The 27,870-nt window shown below is 45.2% G+C and overlaps 2 protein-coding genes across 2 annotated transcripts; both read right to left on the bottom strand.

The window, feature by feature from the left end:
• ACTR10 (actin related protein 10) lies at positions 1–25,341 on the bottom strand. The gene is made up of 13 exons (XM_058666494.1): positions 24,974–25,341; positions 20,941–21,013; positions 17,504–17,586; positions 16,016–16,124; positions 13,910–14,017; positions 11,327–11,394; positions 11,022–11,101; positions 10,111–10,146; positions 7,438–7,517; positions 7,283–7,356; positions 3,165–3,246; positions 1,243–1,444; positions 1–416 (listed from the first exon to the last, which is right to left on the bottom strand). The coding sequence occupies exons 1-13, from the start codon at positions 25,048–25,050 to the stop codon at positions 235–237; spliced, it is 1,254 nt and encodes a 417-aa protein (XP_058522477.1). The 5' UTR covers positions 25,051–25,341; the 3' UTR covers positions 1–234.
• Positions 25,099–27,870, bottom strand: LOC131480504 (actin nucleation-promoting factor WASL-like). The gene is made up of 2 exons (XM_058665414.1): positions 27,769–27,870; positions 25,099–25,704 (listed from the first exon to the last, which is right to left on the bottom strand). Exons 1-2 carry the CDS (start codon positions 27,868–27,870, stop codon positions 25,099–25,101), a joined length of 708 nt encoding a protein of 235 aa, XP_058521397.1.

Here is a 27,870-nt window from a genome sequence, read left to right as displayed (position 1 = left end):
TTCCAAAATCAATCTGCTTTTCAGTATTTTATTAATATAAACACAACAAATATCATACGGACCAACTACCCTTTTACAAGGAAAACAAAGTCAAAAGAACTAAATATTAATGCAGAGTAAGTGCAGAGTTGTCACTTGCCTGACACTAGTCTGTTAACAAGCATCCTACCTAGGTTGTACAATTTGTTTGCAACTGATTATTTTAAATGAAGCAAAATTAAGTTGCAATCAGACTTATTTCTCCGTGGAAAATGCTCTCTTCATCAGAGGCGGCTGGGTTTTCCCAACATCGAACATCATTTCCAAAGGTGGGTTGTTCAGAGAACACCAATCAGGAATTCGGCCAGTCTGATTATAATACTCCTTTGAAACCGAACGGCTCCCAAGTATATCTTGCAACGCTCCAAAAATAGCTCCTGTGTGGAAAAAATATTTTTACAGCTAAGATGGAAACCAGAAAGCGTTATGCATCCCGACTTACACTTTATTAAGTGGCCACAGTGGACTAGTATAATTCAGCAATGCGTAAATATAGTCTTCAGATTCAATCTAAGCTGTTCTGTACCTTACATTTTGAATAAGCCATAACTCCTAGGTAAAACTTCTGAAGTAAAATAACTTGCAGCACATTACAGTCATGATTAAATGAGTTCACTTTTAAACACAAATGAACACAGTGAGGTAGAAAGTATTTCCAATTGTGTAAATAAAAAAAAAGATAATTTTCTTTGCCGTAACTTCAAAGTGAAGAAGGGAAATGGCACAGCAAAATCCAGTAAGCATCATTAAAATGTCCTCAAACTCCATACCACAGACCCAAGAAGAACCACAATAGCATGTAAAAACCATTTTCTATTACGAAATCCTCTGGTCTAATTCCTCTCTGAATCTACAATTCTGACATCCACCAGCACTAACTCCATCCCAAGAACTCAGTCGCAGGTGGAAGGGAGACGAGACCAGGTTTCATACGGAGCTCACCAGCTCTGGAAGGAAGTCCAAAGTTACATTCACTGGAACAAATTCATTACTTGCACTATTCTGAAGGGTGACTTTCAGGGAATAAAGAAATGTGCTCAAAATTCACAGTACTAATGCCAAGAGCAATAGGTAGATAACCCTCAAGATTGATATAATTTCAGAATTTAATAGTTCTGTTTATTAAGTGGCCACTACTGAACACGAGATCATCTGTAATAATGTCATTCAAGAAGCAATAATCATATTTAAACACAGTCTTACCTCCCAGCCAAGCCACACAGTTAGCCTTTGCAGGTGGAGTATGAATTCGGAATGTCTTGGTGCCAAGTGCCTTTTTATATTTTGGCTTTTCTACCAAGTACCGTATTTCTGCAAGCAATCTGTGGAGAAATCCCGGCAGCATGGATGTGCCACCTATGACTACCAAGTTCTCTGCCAGCTGCTTCCTGGTGTCTATTGGGCACTGTGATTAGAGAAAGAAAAACAAGGACTTGTTCTTCGCTTACAAATAAAACTGCAATGCAGTCATACACATCACTTTAAAGAATACTATTTTAAAATCTAAAGGTATAGAATTTTAAATTAAACAGGAGATATGGTAATAATATACAAATATACAAGTTATTTTTATTTTCCAGCTAAAGTGTCTAAGTTGTGCAGAATATACGAAAGAACTTTTCCTGGCAAGAAAGGTATGGGAAGTACTGTTCGCAGGTACTTCCTCCATCGTATTACTGCTAGAGACACTTGCTGACAAGTCATGTCTCCAGGCGGGCGATGTGCTGTGGCCGATGGTGCTGTACCTCAGGACTGCCACATCTCCTATTCCAGCGCCAGGCTGTGACATGGCTGCGTGCCTCCGATGAGCCTTTCTGTTCACCCACCGTGGAAGGCAGGGGAAGCTGACTCAACCGTTCGGGTCTTTGCCACCCACCTGGGAGCCCCAGGGGGGTTCCTGGCTCCTCTCTTAGCCTGCCCCAGCCCTGACTGATGGGCATTTGGGGGGTGAACCGAAAGATGAGAGACAGTTCTCTTTCTCTCACTGTCATTCGGACCTTTCAAGTAAATAAACACATCTGTAAAATTACATCCTTCATCAATTTTAGGAACTGGAGATGATAAGGTCCTTCCCTGAGCAGAGACCAAGAGGCAGAGGAAGCCCCTTTCCAGGCGAGGAGTGCCTGTGGAGCCCCAGGACTGCAGCCATTCAGCCGGGGACACTGCCCACAGGCCGGGCGGATGCTGAAGGAGTCACCAGTCACCCAGGGCTGAGCCCCAAGCGCTCACATCCCTCGTCTGACGTGACACAGGCACTGCAACCCCGCGCTAAAGGAAAAGGCACTGGCTGTGTAAGTGCCAACGTAGGATTTTAACAGCACAACAACTGAACTCTAAGAAACGACAACAACTCTGTACAGGTCTGTGGAAGGCAGACTGGTTCACGTGTAAGAGGTTTAGAAACAATCCCTCCCTTGGGCTCGGCAGCGTAGCCTAGCGGCTAAAGTCCTCACCTTGAACACGCCGGGATCCCATATGGGCGCCGGTTCTAATCCCGGCAGCTCCACTTCCCATCCAGCTCCCTGCTTGTGGCCTGGGAAAGCAGTCGAGGACGGCCCAAAGATTTGGGACCCTGCACCCGCATGGGAGACCCGGAAGAGGTTCCAGGTTCCCGGCATCGGATTGAAGAGCACCTTGCGGCTCACTTGGGGAGTGAATCATCGGATGGGAGATCTTCCTCTCTGTCTCTCCTCCTCTCTGTATATCTGACTTTGTAATAAAATAAATCTTTAAAAAAAGAAACAATCCCTCCCTCTTACATTTCTTTATTCTTAAAATAATACACGACAGAAACAATTAGTTGCCTAGCATGGGAGACCCGGAAGAGGTTCCAGGTTCCCGGCATCGGATTGGAGAGCACCTTGCGGCTCACTTGGGGAGTGAATCATCAGATGGGAGATCTTCCTCTCTGTCTCTCCTCCTCTCTGTATATCTGACTTTGTAATAAAATAAATCTTTAAAAAAAGAAACAATCCCTCCCTCCCTCTTACATTTCTTTATTCTTAAAATAATACACGACAGAAACAATTAGTTGCCTAAAATGGCTAAAACAAAAAAATGGAAAATAACATTCTCAAATGGTCTTTACAGGGCTACTATGATAAAGGGAAACATTAATAAAATACCTGTATAAGGGAATCCAGTATTAAGGTGGCAACCGATTTCTCTTCATTGTCTTGTTCAAAAAGGATTTCCACTACTGAATCTCTGATGACATTAAGAAAGGCAGAGAGCATTATTCGTGTCACATGATACAGAACATACCATTAGTTTTATAAGACCAATATTTCCAAATAGTAATACCGTCTTAATGCAGAGCAATCATGAAAATGTAAGATATCATTGATGTGGCCTGGCGCAGCAGCCTAGTGGCTAAATCCTCGGCTTGCATGCACTAGGATTCCATATGGGCACCAGTTGACGTCCCAGTGGCTCTAATCCCATCTAGCTCCCTGCCTGTGGCCTGGGAAGGCTGTTGAGTATGGCCCAAAGCCTTGGGACGCTGCATCTGCATGGGAGACCTGGAGGAGGCTCCTGGCTCCTGGCTTTGGATCGGTTCAACTCCAGCTGTTTCAGCCACTTGGAGAGTGGATCAGCAGACGGATCTTCCTCTGTCTCTCCTCCTGTCTGTAAATCTGACTTTCTAATAATAAATAAATCTTAAAAAAAAAAAAAGGAAAGATATTTTAGATGCTCTTCCCCCGCCAGGGGTTGAAGGAAGATATCAATACCGTAACAGAGCAGGGTCTGGCACCAGGACGCTGTCTCCAAGCATGGTGGCCACTGTCAGTACCTGTGCCCTGGCACACTGTGTGTCCAGCAGTTCCTCCCAGGCAACTCATAACAGAAAGCAACCAAAGTGTTGTTTCGAGATACTTGGTTTTGTGGACTGCATATATAAGTGAGATCTGTCTTTCAAATAAAGGCAGGGGGTGAGGGGTCAGGAGATGAAGGAGCTCTGAGACCACCTGCTCGCACACAGGTAGGGCGGCTGCACTGTAACTCCAGCCGTACTCCCGAACCCCAAAGACAAGGGCTGCAAGGACCTATGAACTTTTTTTTTCTTGGCAGACAAGTTTTATTTGCAAAGAACAGGTGGATGTGAGGACACGAAACGCCCCCCCAGGAGGAACCTGGGAAATGGGGTGCTTCCTGAAAGGAGAGAGGGGGAGACACTGATTTCTGGACTGTTTAAAAATGAGAAACAAATGTCTGTTTTGATGTCGCCACTACTTACAGGCTTGTGCTAAAATAAATCCAAGTTAAATTACTGCAAAAACTAACTCTACATGTGTCTTTTTAAACTCTGATTTTATAAAATGCAGATTGCTTTATTTTAAGGGTTTTATAAAAATCCTTCCAAAACATAAAATTCTCTTCATCAGACGCCACCTACTGGCTAACTCTCTTTATTTTGCAACTGAATCCATGCATACAAAAGGTTTTCTAAAACATTCAGGAAAGATGATTATAAAAAAGCTATCCTCTGGTCCTGGTGTGATGGCTCAGTGGCTAAATCCTTGCTTCGCACATGCCTGGGATCCCATATGGGTGCTGGTTCTAATCCCAGCTGCACCACTTCCCAGCTGCACTGGTTTATGACCCAGTTGCTCCACTTCCCATCCAGCTCCCTGCCTGTGGCCTGGGAAAGCAGTCGAAGAAGGCCCAAAGCCTTGGGACACTGCACCCACATGGGAGACCTGGAGGAGGCTCCTGGCTCCTAGTTTTGGATCTGCTCAGCAGTGGCCATTGCAGCTGTTTGGGAAGTGAACCAGTGAATGGAGGATCTTTCTCTTTCTCTCTCTCCTTCTCTCTGTAAATCTGCCTTTCCAATAAAAATAAACGAATCTTAAAAAAAAAAAAAGCTATCCATGGACATCACAACTTTTTTGCATCAAAATAAACTAGTCTTTTAGTTCTGTTTTTTCCACAAGCTCTCTGAAGTTCACTGCTATAATTATTACTTAGGTAATAAAATGTTAAAGTAGAAACAAGTTGTTGGGACTGGTGTTGTGGTTCAACAACAAGCTAATCTTCCACCTTCAAATGCCAGCGTCCCACATGGGTGCTGGCTCATGTTCTGGCTGCTGCACACATAGACTTAGCTCCCTGCTTAACGTCTGGGAAAGCAGAGGAAGGACTCTAGTCCTTGGGCTCCTGTACCCATGTGAGAGATCTAGAAGCAGCTCCTGGCTCCTGACTGGCTCAGCTCCAGGTACTGTGGCGGGGATGAACCAGTGGATGGAAGACCTCCTTTGCTACCTCTCCTCTGTAAAATCTGACTTTTAAATAAAATCAGTAAGTCTTCAAAAAAATAAAATGAAATAGGCTATTCAGCAAGTTATACAATTATTTTCTGTGTATCTCCCAATTTTTTTTTTTTAAAGATTTTATTATTATTGGAAAGCCGGATATACAGAGAGGAGGAGAGACAGACAGGAAGATCTTCCATCCGATGTTTCACTCCCCAAGTGAGCCGCAACGGGCCGGTACGCGCCGATCCGAAGCCGGGAACCAGGAACCTCTTCCAGGTCTCCCACGCGGGTGCACGGTCCCAAAGCTTTGGGCCGTCCTCGACTGCTTTCCCAGGCCACAAGCAGGGAGCTGGATGGGAAGTGGAGTAGCTGGGATACAATACTGGCATCCAAGTGGGATCCTGGCGGTTAAAAGGCGAGGACTTCAGCCATTAAGCCATCACGCCAGGCCCTCCCAATTTTTTTTTTCTTTTAAAGATTTATTTATTTTTGTTGCAAAGTCAGATATACAGAGAGGAGGAGAGACAGAGAGGAAGATCTCCCATCCGATGATTCACTCCCCAAGTGAGCGCAATGGCTGGTGCTGCGCTGATCCAAAGCCGGGAACCTGGAACCTCTTCCAGGTCTCCCACGCGGGTGCAGGGTCCCAAAGCTTTGGGCCATCCTCGACTGCTTTCCCAGGCCACAAGCAGGGAGCTGGATGGGAAGTGGAGCTGCCGGGATTAGAACCGGCACCCATATGGGATCCCGGCGTGTTCAAGGTGAGGACTTTAGCCGCTAGGCTACGCTGCCGGGCCCATCTCCCAATTTTTTTAAAAAAGATTCATTATTTATTTTTATTGGAGAGGCAGATTGCAGAGAGAAGGAGAGACAGAAAGATGCTCTGTCCTCTGAGTCACTCCCCAAGTGGCTGTAACGACTGGAGGTGATTCGATCCAAAGTCAGGAGCCAGGAGCCTCTTCTGGGTCTCCTCTGTGGATACAGGGTCCCTTGGCCTTGGGCCATCCTTTACTGCTTTCTCAGGCCACAAGGAGGGAGATGGGAGGGAAGTGGAGTAGCTGGGATACAATACTGGCATCCAAGTGGGATCCTGGCGGTTAAAAGGCGAGGACTTCAGCCATTAAGCCATCACGCCAGGCCCGTGTCTCCTGATTTTTACAAACTTCAAATGAATAAAAGGTGGATGAGTGATGAGTCCTCATAGTTGAGTGTATCTGGAGTAACACTTTCTTTCTAACAAATCACAATGTTACAGCTGCAGTGTGTGTGGTCTAGCAGCGGACTCCAGCCAAGGAAGCTTCGAGTATAGTCATGCCCACACACCGTGCACTGTCCACGCCTGACTCAGGTCCCCTGCGGCCGAGTCCCCCCTGCGGAGGTTGCTCGAACCGCCAAGGCGTGGACAGAAAGGTTGGACAAGTGCAGCATCACACTTTCTGTTCTAGCCCACGGAATGGTTGGTTTCACCACTATAATTACCCTGAGAACAAAAAATAGTATTTTCTAGTTTTCAAAAATTGCAAAAGCAGAATAAAATTCACCATGAATGAGTCTTAAGTGAAAATGTTAAATTGTTAAGTTGGTACTACTGAAGTAACTGCTTAGAAATGTACATAAAACGGGCCTGGCGGCGTGGCCTAGCGGCTAAAGTCCTCACCTTGAACACGCCGGGATCCCATATGGGCGCCGGTTCTAATCCCGGCTGCTCCACTTCCCATCCAGCTCCCTGCTTGTGGCCTGGGAAAGCAGTCGAGGACGGCCCAAACCTTTGGGACCCTGCACCCGTGTGGGAGACCTGGAAGAGGTTCCTGGTTCCCGGCTTTGGATCGGCGCAGCACCGGCCCGTTGCGGCTGACTTGGGGAGTGAAAAACAACGGATGGAAGATCTTCCTGTCTGTCTCTCCTCCTCTCTGTATATCCGGCTTTCCAATAATAATAAAATCTAAAAAAAAAAAAAAAAAGAAATGTACATAAAAATAAGGTCTAACCTGATTGAGCCAAGGACATGTAAAATCTTCTCTCCATCTAACGGATAGTCAACATCTGGGGGTGGCGAGGGACGCTGAAAGAGAAGCATCACAAGCGTTTCAGTCGGATATGTTGGAACCCTCCCAAAAGGAAAACACTTTCATCTTCAACTTACCTCACTATTCCCGTCAACATTAAATTTTGCTGCTTGGATTTTTAGTCCACGCTTCAGATCACTTACAAAGCAAGTGCGCACTTAAAGGAAGAAAAGATGACCTTGTTAACAAATTTGTCATGAACTGATCTCAAGCACAAACTGAACTCAAGTCCCAGTGAAGACGAGTCTACCCAAGTGGGCCGGCTAAGCATCTGTCCCTTCAGACCGTACACCTCATCCCTGCTGTTAGCGCGGGACAGTCTATCGTGTCTAAAAGCCTTCCCACTCCTGAGGAGTCATAGCACACATGCTGTCTTCAGTTTATCTTCTGTAAACTATAAACAAAACCCACCTCTGACTAAACTAATGCTCTAGGACACTTCCATATGAGGCTTTCCAAAAGTTCATGGAAAATGCACATTACAAAAAAAATCACAAAATGAATTTAAAGTTTTTTTGTACCAAAATAAAACTTGCCTCTTAAAAAGTCTATTTCTTGATAAACTTTATGAAGTATACTCACAAGAATACCGTAATAAAATTTAATCATGACAATGCCAACATTTTAAAAAAAGACATTTATTTTTATTGGAAACTCAGATATACATATAGAAGGAGACAGAGAGGAAGATCTTATGTCCTCTGGTTCACTCCCCAAATGACTGCAACAGCTGGAGTTGCGCCGATCCAAAGCCAGGAGCCTGGGACCTCTTCTGAGTCTCCCATAAAGGTGCAGGGTTCCAAGGCTTTTTTATAATTATACAGTGAAATTCAACAACCATTTGTTGAGAATACATAATATTGCCAAGTGAGGTAAGGCAGTGAACTAGGCACTAAAGTTACTTCACAAATCTTTGCAAAGGCAGGTGCATTTGGTGAAACCAACCAAACTAAATGGAATTAAAAGTTCAAAAGCAGATAAATTTTACTTAGGAATGGCTCAAAAACTGGAGATAATTACACTGAATAGTAGGTAATACAATGAGCATGTGTATGTACTGGGCACTTTTTTTTTTAGTACAAACAGGTTCTTCCCTCACCTATTACTCAACAATGTGCTTTTTACTTAGCATATGCACATCCTTCCAAACTAATACATCTGGTTTTAACAGCTGCATTGTATTCAACCAAACTTGATTCAGTGTCTCCCTTTTATATGGAATACACACTTGTAATTTTAATAAATACGGCAGGCTGCTTTCCAGAAGGACAGTCTGCAATCTTTATTGCCATGTAACAAATATCCATTTCCCCGGCCTGGATGTTTATCGTTCCAATTCTGCCAAGCTGATGTTTCCCTAACTAAAAGGACATATCAAATATCTTTTTACGTGTTGGAGGTCATATAAAAATGAATACCCCACGTGGCCAACAAACGTAAGAGGAGACTGGAAGAAAGGAAAGAAATCTATTCATTTTGCTTGAGATATTTCCATGTTATTTGAGGCACTGCAACAAGCGTTACAAATGTCTGAAACTGTTCAAAAAGATTGTAAGGGATTATGTCACACAGGGAGTAATACAGAGCAGGCCTGTTTGGCAGTTCCACCTCTAACCCTGTGCGACAAAGAATAAATCACTTCACATCTTAAAGCCTCAAGTGGGGCTAAGCTCCATTTAGCTCTGAAATCCATTATAGGCCAGTTCTTGATTAAAGATTCTAGAAAATTAATTTTACACACAGCCCAAGCACTAAGAAGTACTAAAGATAATAAATGACCTTTTAAGTGCTTTTCCTTACAGTGAATAAAAATACCAGAAAAGTAAATTTGAACGTTAGTATAAAAATCCACTATAGCAAAGTACAAGCAATATATCTTGTGAATCCAATCTGCTTTGGTCTGAACTCTGGAATTTCTGAGTAGTCAGTTAAATGACTAGCCTCATTCAAACATATGATGAAAAACCAGTGTTGGCCTGGCAGTCAGTGAAGGCACTCGCTGGCAGAGGAGCTGGCAGGGTGCAGCAGAGGACCTGAACTTGGGGCCTGGCTCCTTTCTGGAGTCCACCCCCTTCCAGGGGCACTCAGGCACGCAGCAAGTCACAGCTCACGCGGTTGGGTCCCAATCATGCACATGGGAGACCTGCATGGAACTCCTGGATCCAGCTTTGGCTTGGCTCGGCCACAGTCCTAAAGGGCATTTGGGGAGTGAACCAGAAGATGGTTCCTCTGTCTCTCAAATGAAAAAAGAAAAATCATGGAAAATTAGAGTTTAATGCAGGCAGTTGAGCTGTCTGCACCCAGACGCCAAGGAGACAAGGTGAGGGCTCAGGCCTTGGGCTCTGGCCACCGACACAGCAGACTGCATCCCTGGCTGTGAGTTCCTGCTAGGCTGCTGCAGTATCCGGAGAGTGAGCCAGAGGATGGGCGCCTGCTCCCACCAGGAAATAATAAACAAATAATAAGAAACTCCCAAACCATAAAACAAACAAGTAGCTCTTGTAAGTAATGTAACTGTTATTGGATGATGTGAAACTGCTAGTTCCCTGGCAACCCAGTCTATTTTATAAACCAGTATGACCGAGAAGCTGCCGCAGTACAACATGAATAATGCCAGGGCTTCCTTAGATCTGAAGAGAATTTACATTTACTTATTCTTTCCCATGGCCGAGACGGTTACATTAGGCCTATGTTTGCTCTCCAAGCTGACACTCAAGGACCAAAGGGACACAAATGGGAACTGCATTTACCTTTGATGTCCTCTAAGACGCCTTCTGGAACTGAACCTAAAGAAGGGATTTTCATTCAGAATTATAGCAATTCTATAATAATCAAAAATAATCCATTAAATTGTACTCACATTGTTATTTTCTATTTAACTTTTTAAATGCCTACTATACTTTTTTAAACCTAAGAAACATTAGGTTGGCTTTTAAAAAGGAAGTCTCGTTGTTCAAAGCCAAGGCCCAAAGCTGAGGCCAACTGTGCAGAAAATGCTACAGCATGTCAGACTCATCAACTTTATACAAAACAAAATATTTAAAACACAGTTGAGTAACTGTCATTTGAAAGAAACTGTCCAAGATTTTTTTTATACCACAGGGGTTGGCTGGTTATCTTGTAGCAGTATTTATTAGAAACCTAGGACATAAAAGTGATGTGAGAATAATTCACTGCCAGTAACATGCCAACCTAATACATATTTTTTAAGATGATCACAAATGTGTTTTCAATCTTATGCTTCAAGATTAAGACATTATTAAAAAAAGAAACAGTGAGACAGTATCTGTCTAAAGAAATGTATGCAGCAGAAAGAACAAACAGAAAGATGTTCTCAGGGGAGGATGAGTACAGAAAGAAACAATGCTGAGGAAACCAAGAAGCAATTCTTAGAGAAATGAGAAGCCATAAGAGAAGAGCATCCTAAAACGTCACTGGCACAGGGAATCTCAAGTGTACACGCTTAACCACAGCGTCAGAGTTCTCCAAGGGATGGCCAAGTGACACTGCTGGGTGTGGTGACGAGGGGCTGAGTGAGGACATCACTGCAGCCTTGTTATCCAAGAGGCACGGGGAAGGGGGATGGGGGTGAGGACGCAACATGGCAAGCACGACAGCATGTTCAGGAAAAGGGAGTTTAAACAGCAGAAAAGCCATGTACCCATCACCGAGGGAAGGCTCTGGGCCTTGGCAGTCCCTGTGTCAACAGTGCACTGTTCCAACAGCTGAGCCTCCAACTCCCTGAAATTGAAAATACAGTGGAATTAAAACTGTGCAACCGACACTCTTATTTGATGCTTTTCCTATATTATAGCTTATGAAGCTTTAAATAAAAAGTTTTATCCTTAAAAGATGACTCCACTCAAAGCTAACAGAATGGAATGAGTACATCCAAATGTACAGTTCACTAGTCACTGGGTTCCCCAGCGTGTTTGGGGCACGGGGGAAGAGGATGTGCTAACTCACTTGTGCAGTGCTTTTCCTCCCAGGGGGAGAGCTCCCCAGCAGTTGAGCACTGGGATTCCTTCATAGATCTGCCGTGTGGTCAAGGATGTCACTGTTGTAGGAGATGAGATGGGGTTCCTTGGAGCTTCCTCACCTTAGGTACTAAGGTAATTTTGGTGCCAAACTTTTATTTCTTAATTATCAAAGTTACAGAAAAACCCAGTAAGTCTTTTTCATATTCCTTTCCAAAGAAAATAGGTTAAAAATAGACACACACATACATAATTCATTAATTACGGGGAGGGTCTCTAATAACAACAAGCCACAAGTGGAATGAGGATATTGAGCACCTGAATATGACTACTCTGAGAAATTCACAAATTCAGAGGACTAATGCCAAATTTAGGAGATTTTAATAAAACAGAAAAGGCAGAAAATCTTACTATTTTATATTGAGTACATATTTAAATATTTCAAATATGTCAGATAACACTATTAAATCTGTTTTCTCAAAATGTGGTTCTTGGGTCTGCCCTGTTAGCCTAGTGGCTAAAGTCCTTGCTTTGCTTGTGCTGGGATCCCATATAGCCACCGGATCATATCCCAGCTGCTCTACTTCCCTTCTGGCTATGCTTGTGGCCTGGGGAAGCAGTATAGGACGGCCCAAAGCCTTGGGACCCTGCACCTGCATGGGAGACCCAGGGGAGGCTCCTGACTCCTGACTTTGGACCAGCTTGGCTTTGGCTGTTGTGGCCACTCAGGGAGTGAACCAACGGACCGAAGATCTTCCTGTCTCTCCTTCTCTCTGTAACTCTGACTTTCCAATAAAAATAAATAAATCTTTTTAAAAATGTGGTTCTTACAAATTTTAAAATCATGTGTGGTTCAGAAAATATTTGTATTCAACAGAGCTAAGATGGTCAACAATGTTGTACTGCAGGTTTGTTGTTTATTTGTCTACATGCATCATACTCATTGGTACTCTGTGCGTACAGCATTTTTTTTAAGTACAGCATTTTTAAACAGGAAAAAAGGTAGACTTGTAAGAATATTGGTTTTGGACACCAATGTGGTTTTATATTTTGGCTATTTGCTCATATAAACTTGACCAAATGATGTATCTAACTTGCAGTTTTCTCATTTATACATATGAGGAACATACTACTCTGCAAGATTATTTTGAGAATCAGACACAAAATACTTTCTATATAAAGTTTCTAATTTCATTCGTAAGAGTTGATGATCCGTGGGGCTGGTGACAGTGCCGGCATCCCACATGAACACAGATATGAACCCCAAATGCTCCACTTCCTTTTTAAAAAATTTATTTTTATTGGAAAATGAGATTTACAGAGAAAAGCAGCGACAGAGATAAAGATCTTCCATTCACTGGAACACTTCCTAAGTGGCTGCAACAGCTGGGGCTGAACTGATTGAAGCCAAGGGCCGGAAGCCTCCTTTGTGGGCGCAGGGTCCCAAGGCTTGGACCATCATCGTCTTGCTTTCCCAGACTATAAGTGGGGAGCTGGATGGGAAGTGGAGCAGCTGGAACATGAACTGGTGCCCATAATAGATGCTGGTACTTGGAGGTGGAGGATGAGCCAGTTGAGCCAAAACACCAGCCCCAGGTACTACACTTCAAATCCAGCTTCCTTCTTTTTTTTTTTTTTTTTTAAGATTTATTTATTTTATTACAAAGTCAGATATACAGAGAGGAGGAGAGACAGAGAGGAAGATCTTCCGTCCGATGACTCACTCCCCAAGTGAGCCGCAACGGGCCGCGCCCATCCGATGCCGGGAACCAGGAACCTCTTCCGGGTCTCCCATGCGGGTGCAGGGTCCCAAAGCCTTGGGCCGTCCTCCACTGCTTTCCCAGGCCACAAGCAGGGAGCTGGATGGGAAGTGGAGCTGCTGGGATTAGAACCGGCGCCCACACGGGATCCCGGGGCTTTCAAGGTGAGGACTTTAGCCGCTAGGCCACGCCGCCGGGCCCAATCCAGCTTCCTTCTAGAAACAATCTGGAAAAGCAGTGGAGGACGGCTCAAGTCCTTGGGACGTGGTACCCACATGAAAGACCCTGGCTCCTAGCTTCAGATGGCCCAGCTCTGGCTGCTGCTGCCATTTGAGGAGCGGCGCAGCAGATGGAAGACCTCTCTGTCTTTCCTTCATTTTTTTTTACAATTTTTTTTATAATTGCGCCTTTCAAATAAATAAATATTTCTTTTTTAAAAAAGTTAATGGGGTGGGGGTAAGGCCGGTGGGAAGCTCAATGGCTTATTCTTCACTTTGCCCATTCCAGGATTTCATATGGGTACTGGTTCATGTCCTGGCTGCTCCACTTCCCATCCAGCTCCCTGCTTGTGGCCTGGGAAAGCAGTCGAGGACGGCCCAAAGCCTTGGGACCCTGCACCCACAGAGGAGATCTAGAAGAGGCTCCATGTTTTGGATTGGCTCAGCTCCAGGCACTGCGGTCACTGGGGAGTGAGTCAGCAGATGGAAGATCTTTATTTCTGTCTCTCCTTCTTTCTATAAATTTGCCTTTCCAATAAAAATAAATAAATCATTTTTAAAAATTGCAAAACTGGCTTATTGACAAAAAGATACAGGTAACACCAGACTTTCTCTGTATCCACAATCCAGAACCATGGCAGAGTTAATCCCAAGTGTCAGAAGAGCCATTAGATGACTTGGAGCAAGCAAGACAGATGGAACCTAGAAAACAAACAAAAAGCAGCAATACAATCAGAATGAGCATCAGTAAAGTATCTGCTTATACCAAAATATATTTTTAAAAAAGCCACAAGAACCCTACATTTATTCATAGTATACTAATCCATTTAATGGCACTAAATTAAGAACTGGATGGTGATTCACATGAATTTACTTATTTAAAATATACTGCAAGGGACACCGGAGATGGGGGAACAAAAATATTTTAAGTTACTTCTTTCCAAAACAACAATGCAGCATTTGTATTCATTCCTGTTCTTTCTCACAAGGTCCAAAAATTCAGAGACAGATGCTATGTCAAAAAATAAAGCAGTAGCTTTACTATGAAGATAAAAACAGAGAAGGAATTGGATTGTCTTTTTTCACAAATGTGTAATATAAACTACAATTGCAAAACACCATAACAAAACAACTACAACTAAATTGGACAAAACTATAAAAATCCCTATCTTTGTGGACATTTTTTAAATTGAGAATTTGGGGCCCGGCACGGTGGCCTAGTGGCTAAAGTCCTCATCTTGAATGCGCCGGGATCCCGTATGGGCACCGGTTCTAATCCAGGCAGCCTTGCTTCCCATCCAGCTCCCTGCTTGTGGCCTGGGAAAGCAGCCCAGGATGGCCCAAAGCCTTGGGTCCCTGCACCCGTGTGGGAGACCTGGAGGAGGTTCCTGGCTCCTGGGTTTGGATCGGCGCAGCACTGGCCATTGCGCTCACTTGGGAAATGAATCATTGGACAGAAGATCTTCCTCTCTGTCTCTCCTCCTCTCTGTATATCTGACTTTGCAACAAAAATAAAATAAATCTTTAAAAAAAAAGAAAAAAATTAAAACTAAAAATTAATTGAGAATTTGCCAGATTGGAGACACTAGGTATCCAATCAAAACATAAAAGGTCATCTTAATTAAATGGCAAACAAAATAATGTTCATGTTTTCCTTATCTAAGTCAATAGACACCAGTCTTACAAATTGTTACTAACACAAACACAGCTAAAACCCTATGGCAAGGAACAGATGCAGCCAATCTCCTCCAAGGAAAATACAGAGAACCTCCTTCATGGAAGAGACAGCCAATCTCCCAGATGGAGGATACAGCCAATCTCCTCCCTGAATCCGATGACAGATGACATGCCTGCTTTTGTCCTCCCTAACGCACATGAAACGCTGAATCCATGACACCATTTCAGTACAGTGGGCTATACACCCAATTTTTTTTTTAAGATTTATTTTATTTTTTATTACAAAGTCAGATATACTGAGAGGAGGAGAGACAGAGAGGAAGTGGAGCTGCCGGGATTAGAACCAGCAGCCATATGGGATCAAGGCAAGGACCTTAGCCACTAGGCCACGCTGCTGAGCCCTATACACCCATTTTCTGCATGTGTCTTACTAAACTACAGTTGCCTTTACCTATAGTCACCGTGATTTTTGGAATTATGTATACTATGAATTGAGTAGAATGTATGAAAACACATTTATACATGCTCAATTTCTTAAATACTGTAAATATTATATAAAATTTTTCCTTTTTCGCTGGTTTAAAAAAAAAAAAAAACCTTAAATTCCAGGGTAGAGATTTTAAAAATTTAAATATTCTGGCCTACTATGAAATGTGATAATTTCAAAAAACATTCTTGTTCTTAAAAAATAATCTTGACCCCTTTAAAATGAATGATACAAGTATATATTCCAAAATCACTTAATATGAGAAAGACATTACACTTAAAAGGAATTTAAAGCCTAGAACTGAAGAACTGAAAAATCCAGAAATTCAGCATAACTAAACATCATGACTAGCATGACCTGAAAGAAATACATGGTAAACTACACACCAGAAACCTTGTTAATTATTAAAGCCCTACATGAAAATAACAGAAATACTAGTAAGAAGAACCTTCCAATTATCTAAGCATCGGAGGAAACACTATTTAAGCGCGAAATAAAGAAAAAAATTAAAAGCTTTGTTGTTTCCCAACAGGCACCTCGAAGTATTTGAAGAGCACGCGCGTGAGGGTCTCTCTGAAGTGGGAGGGGCACAACACGGACTCAATCACCACGACGCGCCGGTCCCTGGGGTTCACCAACAGATGCCTGAAAAACACGCCAGCTGGTTTTTCAAAGCCAATACAAAGTTTCCATTAATTCTGGAAAGTAATCTGTTAAGAATGGAGAAACTGTACAAACTCAGCCCAAGATGCTTTGTGACAAAGACACCTTTACTTCTCCCAGGAGGAAGATGCCCACTGTGACTTTTACCACGTGACAGGTGCAGGGTCAGGAACCGGATCAATCCATTTCAGACAACCAATAATCATTACTAACTTTTAAAAGTACATTTGCTTTTCAAGGTTACTAACATAACATGTTCACAAAATTCCACATTTCATTGATATTTTTAACTTGGGAAATATAAGAAACTTACACTCCAACCATCCAGAAACTACCACTAATGGTGGTATAATTTTTCGTTCTTGGAGACACGTATCCACATATTAGGACAGAAATATTCACTCCAGGGGTCAGCGTTGTGGCTCAGCTAGTTATGCTGCCGCCAGCAATGCCGGCATTCCATGAGCATTGGATTGACTGCTACATTTCTACTCCAGCACCTTGCTAATGCCCTGAGCATGTAACAAAAGATGGTCCAGGCACTTGGGCCCTTGCAACCAAGGGGGGACACTCAGGTTCCTGCCTCTAGCCCAGCCCAGAGGCTGGAAGCCACTGTGGCCATTTGGGGAGTGAGCCAGCAAATGGAAGATATGTCTCTCCCCCTCTCTGTAACTCTGCCTTTCAAATAAATAGTTAAAAACTGTCTTTTTTTTTCATTCCATAAATGAATGTCTCACTCCATAAATGTTTTTCAACTTATTTTTTTCACTTTTCAATTTATCTGACACATCTTTGCAGAACTCTTTAACGGGCAGGCCTTGGCCTGCATGCGGGGCTGCTGCCTGGGAGGCCTGCGTCCCAGACCAGGGACTGGCAGTGTCTGACTGCTGCTCTGCTCCCCCGGCAGCAGGTGCTGGCTCCACAGGCTGCGTCCCCCACCACCTGGAGGACCAGGCTGTGCTCCAAGCTGCCAGCTTCCCATTGCCTCAGACACCTGGAGCATCAGCCAGGGGGTGGGAGATCTCTCTAGATCTCTCTACTTCTGTTGCTGAAGAAATTTTTTTTTAATCTCTTAACTTCTTTTCAAATAGCTACATTGAATGAATATGCAATCACCCCCTTAATTTAATTAATGACCAATCCTCTTTATTAACCATCATTGTATTTGTTTCACAAATTTCCTTAGGCTTGTCAGTTTTATAATCTTCAAATATATTTCTGCAAAGGATGGAAATAAGTAAAAATGGCAAAGAAGTGCATTTTCCTTATATCACATATAATACAACCAAAACCCACTGTGACTGCTATTAGGAAAATCTGTCACAAACGTTCCACAACAGAAAAGAACAACTGTATCTTACCTGAAATATAGTATATGGATGAATTCTTTTAGGTAGGAATATAATTCTTCTGTATTGATATTATATTGAACAACTTTGATAGGCTGTAAAAATTAACATTATTAATTTGTAACAAGAATTTCAAATTACGAATTTCAATTTATGAATTTGTTTTCTGATAAGTCAAAGCTATTCGTATTGAGGATAGGTGCAAAAATGATGGCCCGGCATCGTTGCCTAGCGGCTAAAGTTCTCGCCTTGAACGTACCAGGATCCATCTGGGCACTGATCCTAATCCTCATGGCCCCACTTCCCATCCAGCTTCCTGCTTCTGGCTTGGTAAAGCAAAGATGGCCCAAAGCCTTGGGACCCTGAACCTATGTGGGAGACCCAGAAGAAGCTCCTGGCTCCGGGCTTTGGACTGACTCAGCTCCGGCCGTTGTGGCCACTTGGGGAGTGAATTAGAGGACAGAAGATCTTCCTCTCTGTTTCTCCTACTCTTTCCAATAAAAATAAATAAATCTTTAATATATGAAATATAACTTAATCTCTTAAAATAGGAGTCCTTCAGAACTGGCAACACCCACGATGATAGAATTTCTCGGTTTGTGGAACCAAAGTGCATACTAGGAAGTAACAGCTGTGCTCAATGCGCTTTCCTTCCTACTCATCACTAGTCATGACTAATGAAACAATCCGCAACAATTAACCATGGGTAGTGATTTAAGCTACTGCCTGCAATGCTGGCATTCCATTTGGGAACAGGGTCAGGTCCTGGCTGCTGCACCTGCAATCCAGCTCCCTGCTAATGTACCTGGGAGAGCAGCAGCAGATGGCCTAGGTGCTTGGGCCCCCGCATTCACAAGGGAGACCCAGAAGCAGCTCCTGGCTCCTGCTTTTGGTCTGGCCCAGCCTTGGCCATGGTGATCATCTAGAAAGATCTCTTCCTCTGCCTCTCCCTCTCTGTCTGTAACTCTGCCTTTCGAATAAAATAAATAAATCTTAAAGAAAAAAGAAAGAAAAAAAACAGGAAAGGCCTCAGATACTTCAGACTTCGTTCAGTCCCCATCAGCCACTCCCTTTGGCAGCATCAACACTTAATTATTTGTGCACCACCCTCTTGCTAGACTGCAAGGCCCCTGAACTGTGGCTTCCATAGGACAGACCCTTCTTTAAATGACACGGTGCGAGGCACATAGTAGGTTGTTCACGAGTAAGTGTGGCTAACATGAGAAGAAGCACCACGAGCACCAACACAGCCTACACAAACACAACCAAACTGTGAGCACCAATGCCAGCACCGAAGCAGGGCGTCACATGGGAGCCTCGGGGACACTCGGAGCATCACAGGCAGAGTACTCTCATTGGCATTTAAAAGATTTATTGTATTACATATTTACACATGTTTTATTTGAAAGGCAGAGGTATAGAGAGATGGAGACAGAAGAGAGATCTTCTTCCTTTGGTTCACTCCCCAGGTGGTTCCAATGGCCAGAGCTGACCAGTCCAGAGCCAGGAGCCAGGAGCCTCTGTGCTCTCCTACATGGGCATAGGAGCCCAAACCCTTGTGCCATGCTCCACTGCCTACTCGGGCCATTAGCAGGGAGCTGCATCAGAAGTGGAGCACCAGGGACTCAAACTGGTGCCCATATGGGTTGCTGGTTCCACAGGTGGAGGCTTAACCTGCTTGACACTGTCCTGCTCGCATTCTGTCTTCATCGATATTTAATTATTAGTATGTTTAGTAAGAACTATAATAAGTGGCACCAAGAATATCAGAGAGGAATATAGATGGAACTATTTTTTAAATATTTAAGTGTTATTAAGTAAATGTGGCTGAACAAAAAAGGGGCTGGAGTCATGACAAAGCAGGTTAGACCACTGCTTCGGATACCAGCATCCTACGTGAGCAAAGTTTGAGTGTGGGCTGCTCCACTTTTGGTCCAGCTCCCTGCTGATGTGCCTGGGGAAGCAGCAGAGGACGGCCCTAGAAGTGGGGCCCCTGACACCCACAATGGAGATTCAGTCGCAATTCCTGGTTTCTGGGATAAGCCTTGCCCAACCCTAGCTGTAGGGTCATTTGAGAAGTGACTCAATAGATAGAAGTTTCTCTCTCTCTCTCCATTTCTCAGTCACTCTCTTTAACTCTGCTTTAAATAAATAAATACTTTAAGTCTTAAACAAAAAGGGAAGTTTCCAAACCACATACAGTGAAATATAGGTAATCTACATATACTTATCTTTCTAAGAGAGGGACAGAAGTGTAAAGTGCTAAAAAAAGGAAAAAATGAGCTCCAATGAGAATGCAAAAATCCTAAGTCTAGTCAGGAATCTAATAACACAGTTATGTCAATCATTATAAGGGAAGAAGATAGGAAAATTAACATAAATTTCATTATACTTTGAACACTAGATTAGTGGCAAATTTCTCCATCAGTAAATGATTCCCTAAGCATAATTAAAAAGATTTCTGATGTCTTCCAATGCGAAATATGAACTGCTGTTACTCTATCCTGCTACTACACATATATTCATTTTTGAATGACTGATGATGAAAAAACTCATCCCATAGGAACTGCATTGAAGAAGCATCAATTCCTATTAGGCGAGAGAAGCCAGTATCAGGGAAACACAATTACAGCGTTCGTCATGGAAAAGGAAAAGCCACCAAGTCCTTGCTCCCACAGGTAGGGCTCCTTTCAGTTCTCCCCAGGAAAAGCTGGGGTGCTCCTTCCCCGCGCTCCCGCTCTCCTCGCCGGGCTGCAGCCCCTCCTGGCACGGAGTCCACTTCTGCTTAGAGCCTTAGCTCCCAGGGGCCAAGGTTCAGAAGTCATGATTTTATATTATTTTATTTTCCCCCTATATTCAGAAAAGCCTCTCAGCACGTTTGAATGACCGAGACTTTCCAGACACTTCACTTTTTCTGCTCTGGTTACAGTTTCGTGGATTTTATATTTTCTACCTATCATGACTTTCTCCATAATCTTGTATAGCTTTTTTTTTTTTTCCCAAAAGGAATTTTCTCAGGACTGCATATGGCATTATGTTACAGCAGAAAGTGCTGTAGGTCATGTCTTAACAGGTGAATTTTATGATACACAATCATTCTCTCTACTGGGCTGCAATACTTCACCTGGCAAGCTTAGCTCTGCAGGAAACCTGCTTAAAGTTTCACAAAATTCTTCTGGATTCTGGAAATACAAATATGTTTTGTATTTTTGGATGTGGGGAATCAAAGTCCACTAAATCTTGAATAATTTAAGAATAGAATCATTCACTACAAGGCTTTCAATATATGTGATAATTTTATGATCTGCAAAACTAAACTTCAACAGAGAAGACGAAAAGATCTCTTGGAAATACAGCCATGATGCATATATGTGCTTAGTATTCTCTGACTTAACCTTACCTGAAGTTATCACACAACCTCTATTTTACTAATTTGTTTTTTTCAATACCTTAGGCAGGCCGGCTCTTTTGATGACACTTGGGATGATGCATCTGGGACCAGTTTCTCCAGCAAATCCACACCTGCAGGTAACAGAAAGTTGGAACACTCAACTTGGAGGAACAGGTTTTCCAAATACTTGTCACACAAAATGTTTCTCTGTATTTCTTTTGAAGCAACAGTTACAGACAAACCAAAAATGTGACAATATTTCTGATGCAAGCAAATGGCAAAACTAAACTAAAATGAAACTAAGAAGTCAATATTATTAGTGATTATATATCAAAGAAACAAATAAAATGATCTCCAATTAATGACACAGAAACAAACCAGTATAATATTTTAGAGCAGCAGTCACATTTTCCTTAGTTTGACACTGTAGCTGATTTTTAAGCAAACAATTCTAGAACTCTGGGTATACTATTAAGACTTTATAAATACAATCAGGACCAAGTTAACAAGGAAACATTGTAAGAAGTGTGAAACTTGCAAGGTGTATCCACACACCTACATGCAACAGCCCACTGCACAGCTGGGCTCAGTTACAGGCTACTGTTCCTGGCTATGAGGCTACACCGCACGTGCCCGAACTGCACTGCAACACAATGGCACTTGTGCATCTAAGCTTAGAAAAGATCCAGTTGGGCCAGCGGCAGTGGCCTAGCGGCTAAAGTTCTCATCTTGAAGGCGCCAGGATCCCATATGGGCGCCGGTTTTAATCCCGGCAGCTCCACTTCCCATCCAGCTCCCTGCTTGTGGCCTGGGAAAGCAGCCCAGGATGGCCCAAAGCCTTGGCACCCTGCATCTGCGTGGGAGACCTGGAGGAGGTTCCTGGCTCCTGGGTTCTGATCGGCGCAGCACTGACCGTTGCAGCTGACTTGGGGAGTGAATCATCGGATGGAAGATCTTCCTCTCTCTCCTCCTCTCTGTATATCTGACTTTGTGATCAAAATAAAACAAATCTTTAAAAAAGATAGTCAAAATACTAGGTGGCAGGAATGCTCCAACACCATTATAAAATGATGGCAGTGTCGGGTCCAGTGGCGTGGCCTAGCAGCTACAGTCCTTGCCTTGAACCCACCAGGATCCCATATGGGTGCCCGGCAGCCCTGCTTCCCATCCAGCTCCCTGCTTGTGGTATGGGAAAGCAGTCAAGGACTGCACAATGGTTAACCCAAGCCTTGGGTTCCTGCACCCACATGGAAGACCTGGAAGAAGTTCCTGGCTTCTGGCTTCGGATTGGGGCAGCACCGGCCGTTGCAGTCACTTGGGGAGTGAATCATCAGACAAAGATCTTCCTCTCTGTGTATCTCTGACTTTGCAATAAAAAATAAGTAAATTAAAAAAAATCATTCTTTTTTTGAGCATTAGCAGTACTTTATATTTGTTACATGTGATAAAAATGTATCAGTTCAGTATTAACATCATCTTTTTCTGAAGATTTATTTACTTTTATTGGAAAGGCAGATTTTACAGAGAATTAGAAACAGAAAGATATCCTATCTGATGATTCACTCTCCAAATGACTGCAAAGGCTGGAATTGAACCCTCTGAAGCCAGGAGCCAGAGCTTCTTCTGGGTCTCCCACAAGGGTACAAGAACCCAAGGCTTTGGGCAGTCCCCTACTATTTCCCCAGGCCACAAGCAGGGAGCTGGATGGGAAGTGGAACAGCTGGGATTTGAACTTGAGTCTATATGGGATGCCAGTGTCACGGATGGAGGATTAGCTTGTTGCACCACACCATCCCCAACCTACTTAGCTTTTGGTATTGCTTCTTTCCTATCCCCAAATCTCTCTCTCCGTGTTTCTGTTTACCTCCCGCAGTGCTGTGTGGGATAGGCACAATGGCTAAGATGCTGCCTGGGCTGCCTGCCCCCACTGGGGCGTCGCACTACAGGTTCAGGCTCACAATTCCAGCTTCCAGCTCATGCACATGGCAGCAGGCACAGCTGTGGCTGAGTACAGCAAGTCCCTTCCACCCACCTGGGAGACCCAGACTGACTTCTGCAGGCATTTGGCGGGTGAACAAGGAGGTGAAGGAGTTCATCTCTACGCCTTTCAAACAGGATGAAAACAAACAACCCCTACCAGGAGGCACCCTGTGAAGGAGCCTTGCATTCTATTTAGTTTATTCATTTGACCACATTCTTGCTATGGTTTTCCAAGAATCCTTGTCTAAAAAATTCTGGTTACCTTTCAATGTACAGCCCAAATAATTATGCTGGAGGCAGTATCCTCAAGTTGTTCACTATAATTTCAAAAGAAGACCATATGTAACAAAGGGCAGGGGCTTAGTCAAGAGTTAAGCAAGATGCTTCATGGAACAACCACATCCCACACCAGAGTGCCTAGTTCAAGTCCTGGCTAGGATGTTCCAGTATCCTCAGCAACAGCACAGCCTGGAGACAGCAGGGGACCCAAAATGCTGGTGTCCTACCACCCACACTGGGAGATCCAGTCTGCGTTGTGGGTTCCTGCCTTTGACTGCCCAGTCCTGGCTGCTTCAGGAATTTGGGGAGTGACTCTGCAAATGCAACATCTCCCTCTCTCAGTAGCTCTGCCTTTCAAGTAACTAAAAACGAATAAGAAAAAAGTTTTTGAGGCCCAGCGTGATAGCATAGTGGTTAAAGTCCTTGCCTTAAATGTGCTGGGATCCCATATGGGCGCCGGTTTATATCCTGGCAGCCCCACTTCCCGTCCAGCTCCCTGCTTGTGGCCTGGGAAAGCACTTGAGGACAGCCCAAAGACCTGGGACCCTGTACCCCTGTGGGAGACCCGGAAGAAGTTCCTGGCTCCTGGCTTCAGATTGGCTCAGCTCCAGCCATTGTGGCCACTTGGGGGTGAATCAGCAGACATAAGATTATTCTCTCTGTGTCTCCTCCTCGCTGTATATATCTGACTTTGCAATAAAAAATAAATAAATCTTAAAAAAAGTTTTTGAAAGGACATGTTTTTAACAATACATAACTAAAATATATAAAATAAATAAGAAAATATAAATAAGGTAAGGGCTGGCTTAGCGTAAGAGAATATCATGAACTAATAGATGCTAAATCCAATTCTGTGGCTTCTTAGGTCCAAAATTTTTTTTTAAAGATTTATTTATTTTTATTGGAAAGTCGGATATACAGAGAAGAGGAGAGACAGAGAGGAAGATCTTCCACCCGATGATTCACTCCCCAAGTGAGCCGCAAGGCTGGTGCGCGCCGATCTGATGCCGGGAACCTGGAACCTCTTCCGGGTCTCCCACATGGGTGCAGGGTCCCAAGGCTTTGGGCCATCCTCGACTGCTTTCCCAGGCCACAAGCAGGGAGCTGGATGGGAAGTGGAGCTGCTGGGATTAGAACCAGCGCCCATATGGGATCCTGGTGCGTTCCAGGAGAGGACTTTAGCCGCTAGGCCACGCCGCAGGGCCCTTAGGTCCAAATTTTAAATAGGCTATTTGAGCATTAATTCAATAAACAGTTCACACACACTACCCGTTACACAATGCCTGGTGAGATGTTTATTTCCAAACAGTTCAACTACACACACAAATGAACCTAACTTTGCCTGCCACATCCCCTTGGGGCGCCCAGTACAGGGATCCAAGGACCCCATCAGTCCCCCAAAACCATGCGCAGGTTATCTTCAGGCTTGGGCACTGGTGGCTTTCACATGGTCATCCGAAAAAGGCCATCTCTAACCTCAGCATTCAGGGCGCGGCTCTCGCGCACCAGGCCTCCCTCCTGGGATGCCGCACCTTGCTTGGAGCCACAGCCCAGCGCGCCACCGGCAGCTCCACTCAATGCATGTTTTATGAGCGACCTGGTCACCAAGCGATACAATCCGGCTGATCCCCGCACAGACGAGCCCAGATAAAACTCCCCAAGTGGCAACTAAGGTAATCCTCCCGTCGCTTCCGGCGCCCCCCCCCCCCGGGATCCCCAGAACTCGGCTCGCCCATGATGGAAATAATAAGGGAGGACATTTGCAGGGATGCTAAGGGAAGGGAAGGAAAGGCCCCGAGAGCGCGGTCCGGGGCCAGCCCACGGCCACTCACTTGGTGAAGGCCTCTCCCAGGTCGATGACGACGGCCGTTTTCTCCCCCCCGCTGCCCAGGCCCTCGTAGAGGGGCATGGCGGTCAGGAGCGCCGAGGAGGACAGCGCCCACTCGGTCCAGCGGCCTCAGCTGTGGGTCCGGCCGCAGCGAGTGACAGCGGGGGCCTCACCGCCCGGCCCGGGCTGTCCCAGGCTGTGCCGCACTGAACGCGGCGCCCGGATCCTGCCACAAGCTCCTTCCTCGGAAAACAGCCGGGGGTCTGTCCACTCCCGGACCCCGGCGAGGGCGGCCACGGGCCGGGCAGTCAAGGCCGAGAGCCCCGGCGGGCAGGCGAGCAGGCGCGGCGGGCGGCCGTGCTGGGGCGGGGCTGACGGACGCTCCGGGTCCTTTCTGCGCGGCGGGCGGCCGGGGGCGCGCGGGCCTGAGGGGAAGGCGGGCGGCCGGGGGCGCGCGGGCCTGAGGGGAAGGCGGGCGGCCGGGGGCGCGCGGGCCTGGGTAGACGGCGGGCGGCCGGGGGCGCGCGGGCCTGGGTAGACGGCGGGCGGCCGGGGGCGCGCGGGCCTGGGTACACGGCGGGCGGCCGGGGGCGCGCGGGCCTGGGTAGACGGCGGGCGGCCGGGGGCGCGCGGGCCTGAGGGGAAGGCGGGCTGCGGGCTGCCGGGGGCTCCTGCCTGCGAGTGCAGCCCCGGACGGCCAAGCTTGGATTTTGCACCAATTATAACTGTTTCGTTCTGTGGAAATGCTAACTCCGAGACATATAGTAACTTTTCTGGTGCTCCACATCAAAGCTAGGAAACGACGAGGGACTGATCTGTAAACCCGTGGATAGAACCGCGCACTCACTCTCTGCTGTTCAAATAAGTAAAATCTTGCGGGGGGAGGAAGTTCAGCACGAGGCTGGCGTTGCGGCATAGCAAGTAAAGCCGCTGCCTGGTCAGTGTCACAGCTGCACCCCTTCTGATCCAGACCCGCCTGCGGAAAGTAGCAGAAAGTGGCCCAAATGCTTGGACCCTGCTGTTCACAGGAGAGCCCTGGACGAAGCTGCTGGCATCTGGCTTCTGCCATGTCCAGCCCAGGCTGTTGTGTCCAGTGTGGAGTGAACCAGCCGAGACAAGCCATTTTCTAATCTGTAAAATGTCCTGTTACACAGCATTTCTGAGAGTCAAAGTTAGATTTCTTAAACAACTGAAAACCGTAAAAGAATAGCTGTGCCATACCTAGGCAGTACAAACTGGTTGGAAGTCATGGAAATTTGTTCTTGCACACTTCTGGAAGTAAAAAGTTAGATATCAAGGTGCCAGTAGAGCCCTCTCCGAAGGCTCCTCAGGAGAGCCTCTCTTGTCTCTGGCTGGCTTGGCTGGTTGCCCTCCCCCATCCCCAGCCCTGCTCCTGGCCCCAGGCTCCTCCATGCAGTCGGCCTATGGCAGTCTGTTTTCATCTGAAATCCTCTGGCCTGTGCTCCATATTGTTTTCTTCCCTTTTTTCCCCTAAGATTTATTATTTTTTTTTAACTTTTTATTGCAAAGTCAGATATAGAGAGTTAGGGTTAACCCCAAGTGACCACAACGGCTCTTACTGTACCGATCCGAAGCCAGCAGCCAGGAACTTCCTCCAGGTCTCCCATGCAGGTGCAGGATCCCAGGTCTTTGGGCTGTCCTGCTTTGCCTTCCCAGGCCACAGGCAGGGAACTGGATGGGAAGGATGGGAAGGAGGGCTGCCAGGATGCAAACCGGCGCCCATATGGGATCCCGGCACGTTCAAGGCGAGGACTTAAGCCACTAGGCCACCGCGCCAGGCCCTCCATGTTGTTTCTTCTTGTGTGTACTCATTGTCTAATTTTCCCTCTTAACAAAAGAATTAGTCATCGGATAGGGTCCATATTAGCTCACTATGCCAGGTTAACTTAATTACATTTGCAAAAATCTTGATTCTAAATAAGGATCTCATCCTTTAAATGAAGCCTGTATTGATTTGGAAGGTAGAGTGGCAGAGAGATACAGAAAAAGGGGTCTTCCATCTAGTGCTTCGCTCCCCAAATGGCCACAAGAGCCAGGAGCTGTAACTCCATCCTGGTCTTCCAAAGGGTGGCAGTGGCCCAAAAATTTGTGCCCTCATCTGGTGATTTCCCACATGCATCATCAGGGTGCTGGATTGGCAGCGGAGCAGCTGAGGTACAAATAGGTGTTCTGATACGGGATGCCTCGATCCAGGCCCCAAGGACTTCATTTGAAGATTGCTGGTGGCATTTGTTTTGCTCAGAAACCTCTGATGGTAACCCTCCCCTTCAATAATCATGTCCATTCCTCATATATTCACCCAGAGTAAGTTTTTTTAAAAAAATATTTATTTCAGAGGCAAAGAAAGATGGAGGGTGATCCCTCACCTACTGGTTCACTCTCCAAATGCCCACAGTGGCTAGGACTAGCGCAGGCCAAAGTAGCAGGCTGGGAAGACAATCCACGTTTGCCCAGAAACGTCAGCCACTACTGCTGTCTTCCAGGGTCAGCATGAGCACAAAGCTGGAATCCATTAGCTTACCTAGACAACTCTGAAATTCTGTGGATCTCTTTTTCAATATAAAAACATCAACAATGGACCTAGCATGAACTGGAATCTATATCCCCTAAACTGACTCTTCTTGTTTCTGCCTATTCATCTTTTTTCTTCTTCTTCTTCTTTTTGAGAGTAGGGGGATAGGAGGCGAGAGAGGGAACAACAATCCTTCTATCCTCTGCTTCACTCCCCACAATGACTGGGCCACGCTGGGATCTAGGAAGACAATCCAGGTGTCCCACGTGACAGGTGACTGGCAGGAACCCAGCCACGTGAGCCACCACTCGCTGCATCCAGTTCACCTCAGCAGGAAGCTGGATCGGAATCCACACCACGAATGACAT

This window comes from Ochotona princeps, chromosome 6 (genome assembly GCF_030435755.1).
Source record: "Ochotona princeps isolate mOchPri1 chromosome 6, mOchPri1.hap1, whole genome shotgun sequence".
NCBI classification, from domain to species: Eukaryota; Metazoa; Chordata; class Mammalia; order Lagomorpha; family Ochotonidae; genus Ochotona; species Ochotona princeps.
This window is presented reverse-complemented; position numbering and strand designations above follow the sequence as displayed.

Excerpts from the sequence above, each read along its gene's own strand:
- ACTR10 (XM_058666494.1), bottom strand. The coding sequence starts at position 25,050 with ATGCCCCTCTACGAGGGCCTGGGCAGCGGGGGGGAGAAAACGGCCGTC. Across the intron at positions 11,102-11,326 it reads GGAGGAAAAGCACTGCACAA|GGAGTTGGAGGCTCAGCTGT; the intron begins GTGAGTTAGCAC and ends TTTCAATTTCAG. Across the intron at positions 1,445-3,164 it reads TACTGGATTCCCTTATACAG|TGCCCAATAGACACCAGGAA; the intron begins GTATTTTATTAA and ends CTCTAATCACAG.
- LOC131480504 (XM_058665414.1), bottom strand. The coding sequence starts at position 27,870 with ATGTCATTCGTGGTGTGGATTCCGATCCAGCTTCCTGCTGAGGTGAAC. Across the intron at positions 25,705-27,768 it reads TCCTGCCAGTCACCTGTCAC|AACGAAACAGTTATAATTGG; the intron begins GTGGGACACCTG and ends GCATTTCCACAG.